This window comes from Lepisma saccharinum, chromosome 11, assembly GCF_977018435.1.
Source record: "Lepisma saccharinum chromosome 11, izLepSacc3.1, whole genome shotgun sequence".
In the NCBI taxonomy this organism is placed as follows: Eukaryota; Metazoa; Arthropoda; class Insecta; order Zygentoma; family Lepismatidae; genus Lepisma; species Lepisma saccharinum.
The window spans coordinates 7161958-7179291 of NC_139239.1; the positions used below are offsets into that span (position 1 = coordinate 7161958).

A 17334-nucleotide genomic window follows, 5' to 3' on the forward strand; every position below is an offset into this window, starting at 1 on the left:
TAAAGTATAGAAGGTCTATATTTTTTAAAAAGAAAAAGCAATTTCCAGAAAATGGTAAAATGATGTATTTCAAAATTGTGGTCTAAATATGGGCTACTAGTGGCAATATCACAAAAAGCAATTAAAATTTAAAAAAAAACAGTCATTTATCGCTAAAACATTATAAAATTCATATTTATGAATAATCTGTTGTTTTGAAAATCACGCGGGATGGGAAAAATCGAAATTAAGAAAAACATCCAAATATTTGTTGAAAATCTGATTTCAGCATTAGACCTCATGTCATAGCCCATATTTAGACCATAACGCTATTTTTCTTCTTCAATTTATTTTCACTCTCTGTGGTACATATTTCACAAACAAATCATTGCATTATAAAAGCCCACATTTGTTTTATGTACCGCTAATATCATAACCTATACAAAGCAGATGAGAATTCAGAAAACGCTGAGTTAAAACATACCTGCAAAAAAGTTTTCGGAGGTCGCAATTCTATAACAGCGTCCAAGGCCGAAACTAACCACCACTTTCTCTTGCGAATTGGCGCCGCAACCTTTGTCCTTGACAGATAACCAGTTCCCATTGCCTCTGCCAGGCTGCAGCACCCGGGAGCGCTGATAACTCCAAAACCCATATTTAAACCTTCGCCCATATTTAGACCTTCTCCTCTACTCCATTACATTCTATCCCTTTGCTTCTCTAGCCCCCTTCTCTATCTCCTTTGTACCTATATTTATCTTCTTCCTCTTTGTCACTCTTCAATTCTCTCTCTCTCTCTCTCTCTCTTTGCTTTCTAGCCTTTCTCTTTTGTTCCTTTATTTCTCATCTTCCTCTCTGTCTCACCCTCTTTTTCTTCTCTCTCATTCTTCCCCTATTTCTCTACTATTCCTTCTTTTATATTCTCCCCTTCTGTTTCTCTCCCTCTCTCTATTTGTTTTCTTTGTTTCTCTTCTCCTTCTCACTAAACTAAAACTAAGTGATGCTCAAGTTCCAGAGGAACCTCAAGATAAGACTATCCACATTCATCTCCGGTTAATTTGATTGCCATACAGTATCCAAAAGCGTGGATCTGGCGGTTCTATCACAAAGTGGTCTTCCACATCAAGCCATCAAAGATGGAAAGAACTGTTAAGCGAGGTTACAAAAACTGTCTTAGGGAGGGAAGGGGTAAACTGCCTCGTTACGCAAATGAACGCTGAACATGACGACGGCACGCAAAACAGTTCTCGATCTCCTCGCCTTGTTGAGCGCCTGACGCGTGTGGAAGCCACCTGAGTGAAGTGCCTCGCTTCTTCCAAAGGTGTCCGCCGCTGCCAGCTGGAATCGAGCCATATCTAATAAATTTCGACGCATCGAGCGAAGATTGCAAACAGAGGTGGGGTCCTCCGAGGAGATATGCTTAGTACAAGTTTACGTTGCTTTGCGTCAAAACAAAAAAAACCTTCCGATGGGGAGAGGTCGGATGAATTGTACTAGTGCGCTGGCTGGATGATACACTTGTCGCGCTACGATTCCCACGTTGAAAAGCGAAAATGGAGACGAACGAATGCTTTAGGAAGTTGGGAGGGTCGTAAAAGTGTTAGGAGGTAAGTAGGAAGATCACATGGAGACGTTACTTTGACACGAAAATATATGAAAGCAAACATGTAGAATTTGTTTCGTTGGGGCGTCTTGAAAAAAATAATAGTAAAATATCTCTGTGAGTAGGAGTTTTTTCGAACGCGATTCAGCACTGCCTTTAGTTATAGGGATGTTACCACTAAACTTGGAAGATGTCTCCTGTATGGAAATTAAGAAGAACCTCATCTGAACAAGAAGAGCATGCGCGTTTAGGTATGACGTGCACATTTTGTAATTTTTTGTAATTTGTAATTTTTAAATTATACGTCACTTTCCTGCCTCTTTAAAATAATCGTGACGATGAGGTTGAAATTGATGGATACTCATAAATGAATCAAGGAAAAAAACCTCCGAACGGGCACGAAGATATGCTCTTAAGGAGAAGATTTTTGATGTTTTCAATTTTTTTTCTTATGTAATGTTAACAAGCAGGAAGCCAAATGATAGAATTTAAGTTTCATTTTATTATTGATAGTGTTCAATGTGCGTAGCCTTGAAGCAGATGAATGCCATTTCTAATCGCCGCCACTGACTAAAATTACGCATCTTTGGTGTTCGTAGATCCAGCCACTACATAATAGCGGTAACCGGGGGCCCACACTAGAGTAGTCTGCCCCAAAGCCCGAAAGAGTCTCGTTACGCCCCTGGGGACGCTTCTCTGAAACCAATCAAATGTGAAACTCCCTTCCTTGTTGCAGACTAACGAGGTCATGGCGTCTGGATTCACAGCCAGTATAATCCAAGGTGGAGCTTTGTGGTTGTCCTTTCATCAGTTTCATCTTATCACCATTCATTCCCATCTTCACGATTTGCCCGTAATGAAATGAAAGAATACATTTTAAAAATGGGAAACGGTGAACTCAAAATATGTGAAAGAGTCAGATTTCCCTGTTCTGTGCAACCATGCCCTGTTCATTGTTCTCTATTCGGTACCACTTCTTATGTCTGCAAACATATCTTTTCCTAAATGAAGAATGTGGAACCAAGTTGAAGAATCGACTGATGACACACGTCTGCAAATCTGTCTGCGAGTAGCTTCATCAAAATTCAAGGCAAATATTAACATGCTAGTGAAGGAAAAACAAATCACAGTCTCTCATTGGAGGGGTAAATTACAATTGTTGTGTATGAATGAATGGTTAATGTGCTTTTAAAGACAAGATTGTTCATTATGTTTATTTGTTGCGTTGCAGTGCCTAAATTCAATTCAGAACTTTACAGTGTTTATTGCAATATTTACCCATGCTGATATATTCTTTCATAAGAAAAGAGTACAGAAATCAGTTATTTGTAAAGATCATCTATCAAGCCCACAACAGGAAACCCGTTGAAGGCCAGGAGAGGTTTACAGAAACAAATAACACAACACTAAGGAGCTCAAAAATTCCATTCGCCAGGAAATCGCTAGTTGGAGAAGAGCAACCCAGAATTTCAGGGATAGGCTGGCTGCAGGAGTACGTACAGAAAAAAGGGCGTCACTTGACGGACGCCATTTTTCAGACGCAATTTAAGAACTCAATTGATGACTTACGATTGTTTCTAAGATGCTTTGTAAAACCATTCTTTTTGTATAATTACTAGACAGTCAACTGACTTATTCTGGTTTGAAATCGTGCGTTTCCTTTGCAGCACCCTGTATATAGGTAAAAAAAAATAGGCAATACTACTAACAATTCTGGTTTTAGTGTAAAATTTGGCAAGAAATAGGAGTCGTCTGTATTTTCACATTACATTTTAAAACCTAATGGTTTCACGAATATAATTCGCCCATGGCCTCGCGTTTCCAAATTTGATCCAATGAGAATCTCAAGGAGAAGGTGCTCCCTGAGAGAAGCGTATTTTCAACTCTTCCTCCTCGCCCTGCAATGTCGGAAGCTCTCTGACAACGATGTTGGGGCAGGTCGGCATCCCCTGAGCCTGGCGAAACTGCTAACCTCCTTCTGCGTCTAAAAAGAAATCTTCCCTCCCGACACCATCAACCTACTGTAAACAAGAAAGGTTTCCCCCTTCTATGCAGAGGAAGGCCCGGAGCTATTTTTAACTCACCCCAACTTTCGGATCTTCCTCCCTGCAAGAACCCTGCTCCCGGCAGGAACGCATCTGACCTCTGTTGATCTCGAAATTCAGACCCGAAATGATTTTCTAGTGTTGAAATTCATTCGATGACGACAATGGACATTTTTCGGGGAGAGAGAGGTAATACATTTTCTTTTCATGAGGAAAGCTGGGCATTATTTCTCCCCAAAACAGGCTGCCCCCTAAAATACATACTGCTTCAATTTGAAGGCATCATGTTTCTGCGATGACTTAGTAATCAGGGGTAGACAAAACTAAAAATAATTCAGCCGCCAGCCTCTTTTTCTCACGAGCCAGATTTTTATATTATTTTCAAATACACCCTAAGAAAGCCAAAGTACACATTTTGAAATGTGACCTTATAACATTAATTTATTAATTGGATTCGAATAAAAGTAATTAATTCTGGCGCTTGAGTGACCTTCCAAAAGAAGGCTCAACCCTTTAACGGAATGAATAACATTGGCGTATACTAAGTTCAAGGTCTGGGCTATCTCACTATGTCACGTGGTCCTAGGCTATGAATAGAAATAAGTTTACCAACTCCTAAGAAGTCAGGTTGCCAACTCATAAGAAATCAGGTTGCCAAGTCATAAGAAATCAGGTTGCCAAGTCATAAGAAATCAGGTTGCCAAGTCATAAGAAATCAGATTGCAAACTCATAGGAAATCAGATTGCAAACTCATAGGAAATCAAGTTGCCAACTCATAGGAAATCAAGTTGCCAACTCATACGAAATCAGGTTGCCAACTCATACGAAATCAGGTTGCCAACTCATACGAAATCAGGTTGCCAACTCATAAGACATCAGGTTGCCAACTCATAGGAAATCAGGTTACCAACTCACAAGAAATCAGGTTGCCAACTCACGAATCACCACCATCTTCTCACTGATATGAATAACTTTATTTACAATTTCTGATCGATTTTTCTCCTGTATTTTTTCTCTAGGCTCCAGGCTTCGCAGATAGCCTAGCTAGCCTATAATATACTCTCCTGATGAATAACTATGTAATATATTCTAATACACTCCGACTCTACCATATCGCTACAGATTTTAAAATTCTGCTAGCAACAAAGCAAAAATGTGTAATGGTATGTTTCTTATTCTGATTTAATGATACACGTGATGCAAAAAACACATACTGTACTCGTTATTTTAAAAAACGGTAATGGAAATTTACATAAACGAACTTGAAATATTGAATTATTTTTTTTCTGAGAACTGAATTCGAAAATTCAGGCGCCAATTGAAAATTTTGAAGCGCTCTGCATTTATCTACCCCTCATGGTAGAGTGTATGACTGCTACGTAGGAGTCGCCGGTTCGATTCTCGGGGTGGGTAATTTCAGATGAACATTTCTCCAGCAATGTTCCTGCATGGAGCGGGCCTGGGTGATAAAAACGACCAGAACGTGATGTTGATCACATCACCTCCACAAATGGCAGACATTGTGAACGTGTGTGGCCATGCCTTCATCTTCATAGCATATCGCAATGAGTACTATCTTGTCAGGTTTTGTATTGCACGGGATTTCTCGACATGGCGAATTATTGATTCACCTAGTGTAGCATCTAAAACACCTAATTCGCATCCTGAGTTTCATGTACACCTGTACTTCGAGTCCGGGGGGTGATACATTTCATTGCTGCATGCAATTTCAAATGAATGAGTGCATTTCTGTTGTCTTCAGCCTCTCGTGAGTAACCAGGCTTCGTTTCCGGGGCAAGAGAAGACGCCAAAAATTAAACACTACTGAGTTTATGAAGGATAAAATAACCGAAACGTGAAGTAGTCATAGGAAATGCATGACAATAGTCACAGAATGAATGTAGCCATACAAACAACTGATACTCGCTCGCATTTTGACATAATGGAAGTGGTAGTCTTTACTAAATTTTATAATTTTAACTAAATTATTTGGTAAAACTGAAGTGACTGGCACGATTCCTAAAATATTAGTACTGGTTAAGAATCATTTGTTTGTTTGTTGCCTATTTGAAACAAATATTCAGTTACAAGAAAATATTTTTGGATTATCCCTCCCCCCCCAAAAGTCTGTGCATATCTTCACATAATTCATGTTCTTTCATGGCACAGATGGGTGTCCGTCATAATTTCGTATCAATACTTAAGATTATACTTTATTTCATTTAACATTTAATGATACGATTTCATTAAATGTTTCCAGAGCGCTGAAGTATTCAACTGTTATGCCAAATAAGGTTTTGAATTACCCGTTTGAAATATCCAATGTGATTGTGATTTTTGTTATTTTGGCCACTTCTGGCTAATCGCGACGATGAGTGATGATGATATGATAAAATTGATGAAGGGACACTCAGAAAGAACACCCATGCACAGGCCGGAATTGCAATTCGGAACCCATGGCGTCGTAACGTGATGTGCTAACCACTCCACCACAGAGATCGACGAAGTGTCCAATGTGTACAACAGTGCTGGTAGAATTACTTTATCTGAGAGTAAATATTCTATCTGATATGAAGTCCAAATTATTCCTCGCCAACTTTAGCCGGTAAGAGAGAGAGAGAAAGAGAGAGAGAGAGAGAGAGAGAGAGAGAGAAGCAAGAGAAATGGAAGAAAAGAGAGAAGTAAGATAAACGAGAGTTGAAAAGAGAGAGAGAGAGAGAGAGAGAGAGAGAGAGAGAGAAGCAAGTGAAATGGAAGAAAAGAGAGAAGTAAGATAAACGAGAGGTGAAAAGAGAGAGAGAGAGAGAGAGAGAGAGAGAGAGAAGCAAGATAAACGAGGTGAAAAGAGAGAGAGAGAGAGAGAAGCAAGAGAAATGGAAAAAAGAGAGAAGTAAGAGAAACGAGACGTTAAGAGAGAGAGAAACGATGCAGTGGGGATTTCAGAGTATAGAACTCTGCCAGTCCCAGCTTCAAGTTGTGGAAAGTTCACCACACTGAAGACAAGGGATCAACCTACTCGCGGCTTTAGAGAAAAGCAAAGTCCACCCTCGCAACTAAGGATGAAACAAAAACTACTGATAATTACAGTGACGAAACCAATCAGTGTCGTCCACGGTGCTTTTGTTCACGTTAATTATGACAGGAGGCGAGCACCATTTGCATTCGACATGTTAAAAGCCTAATGACAGACCAGGCTGTTTTCACCCCACCCCTCCCTTCACCGTTTCTTTTAATCTCCTCCTCCTTGCTTCCTTTTCCAGCGCCGACGATTTCTCAGCACACAGGGAGGACCGCGTGGAAGTTCTAATGCTCAGGTATTTCCCCCCGTCCCGCCCAGTGCTGGTGCAAAGTTTGCTAATGGGAACGCTTTCTTTTGTTCGCGCGGCTCGGGTGATATTTAGGTGGGCCTTTCCTTCGATCGGAACGGCTTCATCCTTTTGTATATTGTAGGAAACGTGTGCGTGCGTAATACACAATGCAGATCCGTGCCCCTCTATTATGCATCATAAAATGCTACTAGGACCGTGTAGGGCCATCGGGGGTGATTGGAATTAGGGAAATTTATTTAAAGGGGCGTGGCTAGATGAGCGGCGCTCGGGAAAATATGATAGTCGTAAACATTGGAAACTTTCGGTCGGTCTGAAGAAATGTTAACGATAATGCCATCGTGACAATAACGAATTCTGATTCTGGATTCTCGTCCTGTCTTGCTGTGATGGCCCCAAATGATACGGTCCAGCGTAGTTTTATGTCATAATGCGGCACTTCTGTCGACCATTCTTTTCGTCGGCCTACAAAGCTTCCGGGATGGTACGTCCCCTCTAGCTGAGGGCTGGGTTTATTGAGTGCAAGAAGCTATTTGTACTTGTGTTTACTTTCCTTAACTAAATTGAAAATTGTTATTTTGCCAATAATTAAAAGTACTATTCTGGTACAGATGCTCGAGTACTGTCAGGACGTCAAGAATGTGATGGGAAAAAAATGCACATTAGCCATCAGGGCCTGTTGCTATTTCCACGGGGATCTCAATTAGAAATCCTCACCAGGATTAGAAATATCTAGAAATCTAGAAATATGTTTCGGGGGGTCCGAGCCAAGTATCTCAAAATAATAGTAATAATAATGTTTAAACTAAAATAATTATAATTAATATTATATTTTTATTACATGAATGGTTGAAAGGACGGTATAAACATTATATACCTTACGTGCAGTTAAGGTCGGCAAAATTTGTAAAAAGGAAAAAAAAACTGTCCTGGCGAAGAAATTAATGTTAAATAGATAAAGAATTTAATATTTATTGAATACAAAAAAGCATATTAGATCAAGTTGACAAAAAGTAAAGTTCTTGGATATATTTTATGAACGTTACATTGTAAGTAGTAATAAATATTGCATAAATCTTTTAGTACTGTCATTCAAAGTCGTATGATCACAATATAATCCTCGCCTCCCAGTAAGTTTGGTGGAAAAAAAATACCCACGATTAAACAACCAGTATATTTTCATTATTTAATTTTAGTTACTATATCAGTTCACAATTTAATATTTGCACTTAGTAAGTATTTCGGGGCGAACCGGACCCCCTGGACCCATCTAAATACGTAATTGATCCTCACGTCTCTTAAAATATACGAATAACAAAAATATCTGCCTGGACGTGGCAACGCTGGATACATGACGAATGTTTTCAATATGGCTTCCTGTATGAAGACCAGGAACGCCTCGGTGTGGATTCAGGAATTACTAAAGAGAGAAAATGAGAGAGCTCTGACGTCATCGGATCCGTCCGAGCCTTGGTACGAACAGATCTCGTGATATTCAGATGCTAACAAAACCTATATGCGTTGGCCAACGACCTTTTCATGGCTGTTCAAAGGGCCTAATATGCTATGCTACGGCTCACAAAGGAGCAAAATTGTCTTCCACGGAGCCGTACCCTTGTGGCATTGCCCAACGTCTCTTAAAATGTTTTTCTCCTTGTAAACAAATTTTGATTAAGACGAATGTGGAATTCTGTTGGCCTTAATGATCGTGTCTACTGCATATGCATGTAAGACACAAGCTTTCTCCGCCGTTCCATCATCATCATCATTGTGTAGCACGAGCAGAATATGCGGTACACATGACAGGGTTTTATTCACTAAGGTACCTTAAAAGCTTGCTGGATTATGTTTATGGAAGTACATGAAAGTAACGCACAAGTTGATGATTTGTTATTTGGTTTACTTTGAGAAATGATGAGCTCAGAGCTAAGGGTGGTAGAGCTCCATTATTTTCGTAGCATCTCTTGTTACGCATGTACAGCTTGCGAGCTAGTTAAAATGCGCTAAGCCTCCAAAAACTTATTGTGCTGCTAACGGTATCTCAACTCAGTAGCTATCGTTAGCCTTCTTAGTACGGATGAGCGGAACAGATTCTTTGAAAATTCGAATATCGAAACCCAGTGGCGGCGATTGGGTTCCAAAACTAGATGGGCCAACTGACAAAACTACGGGGGGGATTAGATAAGGTTTAGCATAGTGCGGGGGCAAAGGTTGCAAAAAGTGGGAGCAACTTCCCCCTTCGCCCCGTCTAATCGCCGCCACTGTCGAAACCTGATTGATATGGGTAAAGAAGATTCGGGTAACGAATCCAAATTTTCGGATGACAAAAAGGATCGAAACAGGTAATTCCGAATAACACCTTCCAACAGTGTGCAAGAGGTGACTAAATTACTGTTGGATACGTTTTTTTCTCATAAAGCAATGCACGATAAAATGTTGATAGTCTTAGTGAAAAATGCTAAATTTGTATCCATTATCCCCTGACAAAAATACGGAAACTTGACCATACGAATCGAAGGCTGCGCACAATATCGTCCCCCACATTAGTACAAAAGGCGCCGACCACGTAGATAAATTGCTATGACAGAGTCGAGGTACGTATTCAGCAAAGCAACCTGTAATCATGAAATGATCGCTTGGTGCTATTAGCTGATGGCGGAACATTTTGAAACGGTCTTATTCTGAAGAATATTTTCTCGTCAGTTTTTTTGGGCGGAATAACAATGAAAAAAGAATGCATTTCGTCATTGTTCCTCCGCTTATAAAAACAGCGGAAGCCTAAGGCCTGTCGTTGTCTGAGTATCATACCTTTTGGGTCTGACGAGATCCATTTGTCTAAGGGAAAAACTCACCTCAGAAAAAAAAAATAAAGGGTTGCAAGTAAATTGATATTACTCATGACCTATGAAGTAATGACATGAACGAGCGTGAAAATTACTTCCTTACTTTTATATCTTCGTATATGTCCAGTTCCATACTCTTTCTCGTTTTTCAATGCGCTCAGCTTCTGCCTCCCAACCCTTGTCGGTTTTTCCTACCGATCGCTGGAACTGGTGGAAGAAAGGATACAGCGGTTTAGTACAGGGTGGCCCGAAAAAAGGTAAACGAACACATGTGCAGTCACGGACACTGCAGGCTTGTAATGGATACATTGACTTTCAATGGAATCGTTACAAGCCGGCAGTGTCCGTGACTGTACAACGCTTCTACATTTCGGTTACCTTTTTTGGGCCACCCTGTATCCTCATCCTTAACTGTTCTGAAATCAGTTCCAAGAGAAAACCTCTTCCGAATTTCCAATTATCGCCGTAGAGTTAGGCAACACACTTAACATCTTGCAGGTAAGCGAGTATTTCAGTCTAGGTATCCCATTTTTAATGTCGGTGACTGTACAGTGCGATCCATGAGTATTACCGTGCAAATTGTCCAACACCATGTTCGTGCACTTTATTTGACCCAATAAGAGCTTCAAGAATTAAAAGAAAACTCAAAACAAGCTGTTGACAACTTCTGCACCAGCATACATAAAAATCCATCGCTTAAAAGCACACAGGATGTAAGAGAAAAATTAATGGAAATAGTCATGGACAATTTGTATGGTAATACTCATGGATCCCACTGTACATCAGCAGTGGTTCTAGATTAAAAAATAATGGTTTTCATTTCACTCTCGCTCGTGTATCAATGTCTGTATTCGAGCCACACCTGTTGAGCGCCCATCTGTATTGGGGGTGCCAAATTAGCTGCGTCGACCAAATCTGTACCGGACACCTACCTAGATCTACCACACTACTCATGCATTCCAATTCAAGTAAAGAAAGAAAGAAACAAAATTGGACGAATAACTTGCCTGACGCACCTGCTTGAACTGCTCCTCGAAGCTCCACGTCTGCTGCGACGACGACGACGATTCCGACGAGTGCGACGACGCTGACGAGATCGAATTGAGTGCGGCCGCGGCGGTGGCGTTCGGGGGGTAAGGCGGGGCGCCGCTTCCAGGGCCGGGACCCGTCGATATGGGATGGGGCGCCGCCGGATGAGGGAACGGTAAGGGAGGGGGCACCATCGTCGGTGGAGAACGAAGCGTCAGATCTGTTCCCATCATACTTTGCGGTGACGAGGAGAGTATCGTGTCACGTGGTCTCTGACTTTCCACCCTCTGTAGTTCTTTGTGGGCTTTTAACTCTCTTTCTATTTCCTCTCGTTCTTCCCTCTCCTGAAAAATAAAACGTTATTTAGTAATTTTAGACAGACACACCCCTACAAAATCTTAGTACTACGTTAATTCATTAAAAAAAAATACAGTGAAACCTTGATAACTCGAACTAAGGGGGGGGGGATTCGAGGTATCAAGGATTTCGACTTACCAAGGTTCGAGTTATTGAGGGACAAAATCGCCAACTTTGAGTTGTAGAGGTCTAAAGTTTACTACACTTCGACTTATTGAGGTCCGTGGGATTAAAACTTCGAGTTATAGAGGTGATTAGAATTTAACTTCGACTTATAGAGGTTTTCCATAGTCTACCTTCGAGTTATTGAGCTCGAACGGCATCCCATAAACTGTACAAAATTCGTGTTATCAAGGTTCCACTGTAGTATCAGGAAGCCGTGTGACGTCATATCCCAGTAATTTATCCACACACCCACAAAATTTTCTCAGGACCCCCCCCCCCCCCCGTCCCAGAAGCCGATTCCGTGCTTGTAGCGAACACGTGGTCTTAGCGAACACCGGAGGGAAAGAATTTGCAGGTGCGTGCTGTTCGCGAACACACAAACTTGCCCTGTCTTGTTTGTCCTTGAAAGTAGTCAACGGGCAAGTGTTGCCAGTCATACCTTATAATCATTTTATGTTTGAAATTAGCGAATTAGTTAGTAGAAATCCGTGTTTTGTCGTACACCAAACACAAATTCCCGTACTTCGTTTTAATGAATTCTATTTCACTCATCTTGCTGGTTTCACAGTTCATTGAAGAATGATCAGGAGTGAAGCAAGGGGTCTCACTTATCGCATAACACTTGAGCAACCTTGTGTTCTGACGTCAGGGAAGAAAGCTTTTTAATTTTAAGCTAAATGCCTACGTTGTTAGGTTAGGCTAGCTATGTTTAGTCCTCTTAGCCTAAATAAGAATTTTTCATTGTATTTATGCTAATGGAACCTAACCTAACCCCGTAGGCATTCCTCGTCTGACGTCAGAACACAAGGTAGCAAAACTGTTGGGCGACAAGGAATACCCTAGTCAGGTCAGGTCAAGAGGCACCAGCCAATGAGGTATTTCTCCACGGAAGTTGGCTTATCCCTGGCAACACTTGCATGCTGACTACTTTCAAGGACAAAAAAGACAGGACAAGTTTGCGTGTTCGCTAACAGCACGCACCTGCAAATCCTTCCGTAACTGTGTTCGCTAAGAGCACGTGTTCGATATGAGCATGTTCGCTAACAGCAAGGCAGCCAGAAGCCTATGGAGCAAGCGAACGGAGTACTCTGCGCAAGTAGGACTCGAGAGGGATCGACCAATGAACGCGTGAGGGTGGAAATGAGTGCATAGACTCTCGCCTTCTCCCCTTCTCTGCCGTTATGCGCGGCGCTGATCCATAGACCCCTGGGACAAAGTATACAGGGAAAACAAATGAATACGAGTCAAGTTAGAAATGCTACGTAAACAATGCACTATGGGAGTATATCTTCTAATACCGAAAATTACTCTTTCGTTGTTTGTGATGAATGATTAATACCTCTAGATTCCATAAAAGATCTGGCCTGGACACTTCAGATTTCCTCCTTAGGTGCTAAAAGAAAAATGAATTAAAATTGATTTAGCCTAGTTGCAACCACGCAGCTAGTTCATTTCCCAGACTACGTGGAAAGCAACACTACTTTATCATGTTAACACAGCTGTGGTATCGCAGGTTCGGTGTCATGGAGAAAGAAGTGCTCAAGTCCTTGAAGTTGTGTGCATTTCACATTTTCTTTCTGCTCGCTACGAACTGGAAAATCAAACTATGAATAGTCGGTCAGTCACCCATCTTTTCACCACAGGAAACGGCTACACTGTTCCACAACAGACTATCCGATGATCAGAATGTTACTGAAGCCAAATGAAGGTAGTCGTTTATCTTCAAGACCATTTACTTGGCAGCTGACGTCAGTAGGTTATGTTTTCGGAGAGATAACGAATCGATTCACCATGAGACCATTGAGGTTATAATTTCTGCCAATAATTATCCCTGAAAGGCGACTTATCTACCGCAGCTGCTGATGGCTCTGCACAAATACCATGACCATCCACTTCGTGATGGGAAATCTATGGAATCTAAAGTTCTACACAGGGAAGAAAGTTTATTTGGAATAACAAAATAAAAAATTCCTGGTAACCAAACAGACGAAAAATAATGATTGCTCACCAGAACTAAATTCATTTAGTAATCGTGCACATTTGTCTAGAGTTGTCTAGAGTTACCACAAAAAACTAACCAAACCATGTTTTGTCGTTTCAAACGAATCAGTTTTTTTCTGTGCGTGTGTTGAAAATACCGAGTGACTTGGATGAACAGTTACACTTTGTTGTTGTTATTATTATTATTATTACTCTTAGTAATAGTAGTGTTACTATTGTTGCTACTAACAATAACACTTTGATAAAATTATTAGTCTTGAAGTCACGATGCAAGAAAAATGGAGTTTATTTTTTTATGGAACCAAAATTGAACAGTTCATCAACTTCATGTGGAAACGTTTAATGTGTGAATGTTGAAACTAGTTGCCTTCCATTAAATTCATCCATTTTACTTATTTTTAGCAAATAGTAACGAACACACAAAAAATTGTTATCTTTTGATAATAAGGTGGTTATATACTGTCAGTTTCACTATGGTTCGATGTAGTGTCGGTACTCGTAAAATTACTCATGGACGTTTGAAAGCGCGAGGACGTACTTACTTTGTGGGAAAACTTGTATTTGGGAATGTGAAAATTTTATTGTTCATGGGGAGAGGCTGTGGCAGGGGTGAAAATTTATCTTTTTTGCCAAAAGTGTTCTTCATTAGCGCTCGCTGGTCGCAAAACGCGACTGTCATTTCTATTCTGGCGCCTAGGTGAATCTATCAGTTGGCTATTTTGGTCTACTATATAATTCTGATGTAACATCTCACCAATAGCGTAGTGGTAACAGTGTCGTCTTGTAGTTGAGGAGCCCCTTGCTTCGATCGCCGGTGGATGCACATTGAACAGTGATCGGACTCACACTTTATATGTTGATGTTCTGTTCAAGTAAATAGTTGTAAGATATAGTAAATACGAAATAATGAAGTAGTAATATTACAAGCTGAAATGTTACACATACAGCCACGGTGGGCTAACAATTTGATCCCAGGATTATATAATTACTATTTCTTCATCACGTACTTGAAACGGAAGAGAATACAAACATCATAATCATTTATCGCTTGCACGCATTGTTTCCGGAAAAAATAACTCTTAACTGCGATGCAACGCTTGAGAATGAGAAGCAAAAAGTATCTTCCCAGCCCCGGTATCGAAATTAAAATGGCAACAGGAGGAGGAGGGGGGGGGCTAAAATTGTTGTTCTGATTACAAACCTTGAAACAAAAACAACCTTGACAGTACAAACAATCATCATTCCTCTTTGTTTTTTTCTTTATTATAAGGTCTCGCCAAATAGGCGCCACTGATATACCAATTACGCAAGTTAGCCGCTGTTCAGAAGCGGAACACACTCAAAATAGTGTGTTCAACTTCGTCCTCGCATCTTTCTCCTGGTTGTAAACTAATTCGTCAGAAGTTAAAATGCGCGCGTGCGAGTGTGTGTGTTATCGTACGTGTATATAAACACACACAAACAAGGGAACACGATTGTGTACACAAGCCGTATCGGTGGCAGAAAGGGGGGACAAATTTGAGGAGTCTGTCACCCTAGAACACTAGCGTGTTCCCATATTACATTGTAACTAGCGCTACGTAAATTTTACGTACATGAAGAAATCGATTTTCAACAGAACTTATACATCATGAAAACAAAATGACGATTCTCTTTTAACATTATTTCGTATATTTTCCTTGTATTGGTGTGTAATTCTTCATTTTAAAATGTATATAATGGTTTTATTAAACATTGAATATTTTAAACGAATGTCTTCATTGACAAGGTTGTACAGTCACGGACACTTCTGGGTTATAACAATCCCATTAACTTTCAATGCAATCATTACAACACAGAAGTGTCCATGACTGTACGTACATTAAGAGTGAAGGCGAAAAGTTCAACCAATGAAAAACGAACAATAATAATATTAATAATACTCAATAAGGAACGAATGTAATTTAAATATCTTACAAGAAAATAGTGCATGCTTCTAAACTTTTATTTTTAATCTAACCATCCAAGTCGAATTTACTAAAGTCAAAAAATGTGCAATATTTTTCTCGTTTTACTAGAGCTACGTAAAATTGACGTACAGTGCACAACGTAACAAACAAAATCAAGACGATCAGCGCTTGCACCCTCCTTATCACAAAGCTGCATTACGTCTGAGAGACTACTCGAGGCACTGCTAGGTGGAGGGGTGATAAGGTGAGAGGTGGGAGGTAGGGAAGGGAATTAAGGGCACAGCACAGGTAAATTTTACGTACAGTAGTGTTCTAAGGTTAAAATAATAACATATATGTATTTTTTTATGCAAAAAAAAATGTAATTTTCTATGTAAAAAACAGTTTACACCTTGGCACCATGCTGCAATATGTGCGATGAAGCAGGGAAGGGGGAATCAGAATATATTGTCTTAGTATTGTATTTACTTTAGATGGTTCCAAGTCACTACTGCTACTAGGTGCACCCACAGTAGGGGCGGATCAAGTAAAGTATTCAATAAAGCTTACAAAATACTTTCAGTAAAAGGATAGTGTTAGACACGCTAAATATTTATGGGGATTATGACATAATTTGGGGGAGACGCGCCATAGATGGTACCCTGATAAGGAATCTATGGTGCTTATGGGATATGGAGCTTACTATGAAGGGTTGCGATTTTCTATTTCATCGAGAAAAAACGCAGAAATTTATATAGCCTTATAAATAATGACTCCTCAACAATATTATCATTATATTTCCTTCCAACTTGATTATTTTCAATTTTTTTTCACTATACGGAGCAGCTTTGTGCCTATACTCATTAAAACAATGACGTTAATACTTATCTAATACATTATACGACAGTACTGTACAACCAAATATAGATAATGTTAAAATTCAATAAGAAAACACATAAATAATTTTGTAAGTAGCAGAAATAGATATTTGCACAATTTTATAAATGGTAAAATTAAAATATAATTTCTAATCAATCAATTTAACCTACGACCAACACGTAACGTAAAGCTCTTTCACAATTCCACAACAAGGTGTCCTTCTGTACGTTCCACACTATAATAACATCTCCTGCCTCCGAATGTGACATTTCTTGCCAGAACACAATCGTTAACATAGTCTCCGTAACTTTGGAATTTGTTTTTCTGTGCCATCTTGTATTGTTATTGTTTTCTCTCTCACACAAACGCGCGTTTGTATCGTATATGAGGTGATGTAAGTATAAATTACTTAAATTTAACCCTTATGGGAAGGGAAGCTTAATTACATCCCAGAGAGTTGTAAAAAAATATAAAACCATTTCTTAGAATCACGTCTGACCTTTCGTAAATCGCACAGATTGGCAAACATCGCCTCTTGGTTTCGAAACAGCTCGTTGTATTCCTGCTAAGCCAGTTAAAGCAATTAAAGCAATGTTTCAGAGTCGAATGGCTGCGACGATTTGGAAACCAAAGGATGGATTCAAAATGGGGCATCTTGAATGGGATGTGGCCAGTGCCAATTAGTACCTCTGCCGGTACGTGTACGTACAGTGGGATCCATGAGTATTACCGTGCAAATTGTCCATCACCATGTTCGTGCACTTTTTTGACCCAATAAGAGCTTCAAGAATTAAAAGAAAACTCAAAACAAGCTGTTGACAACTTCTGCACCAGCCTACATAAAAATCCATCGCTTAAAAACCCACACGGTGTAAGAGAAAAATTAATGAAAATAGTCATGGACAATTTGCAGGGTAATACTCATGGATCCCACTGTACATATAACGACGGATTCACATCCATTTGGATATTCAAATTACGTTCTACCGTCGTACGTATCATTGGCAGGGGCCTTAAGTTTTTGCATTCAGGATAACACCGAAAAAAGTTAATTTTACCACCAAGTATGGGCGCCGATGAAGTAATATGATGCATGATGCGATATTTATTTCTTCTCGTGTGCGAGCCGACTGGTTGTATGCACTACATTCTTATTTTGTACACACACAAAAAATAGA

The 17334-nt window shown here is 40.0% G+C and overlaps 1 protein-coding gene across 2 annotated transcripts in view; it reads right to left on the bottom strand.

The window, feature by feature from the left end:
• The window catches only part of LOC145994608 (AT-rich interactive domain-containing protein 3A-like), a 457226-nt gene that overhangs the window by 313909 nt on the left and 125983 nt on the right, over window positions 1-17334 (bottom strand). Inside the window, exon 3 of one of the 2 annotated variants that reach the window (XM_083130657.1) lies at window positions 10814-11170. In XM_083130657.1, the coding sequence (XP_082986783.1) occupies window positions 10814-11170 (357 nt within the window). Of the gene's footprint in view, window positions 1-10804; window positions 11171-17334 lie in introns of both variants that reach the window. The other variant, XM_083130656.1, reaches the window with a different exon arrangement.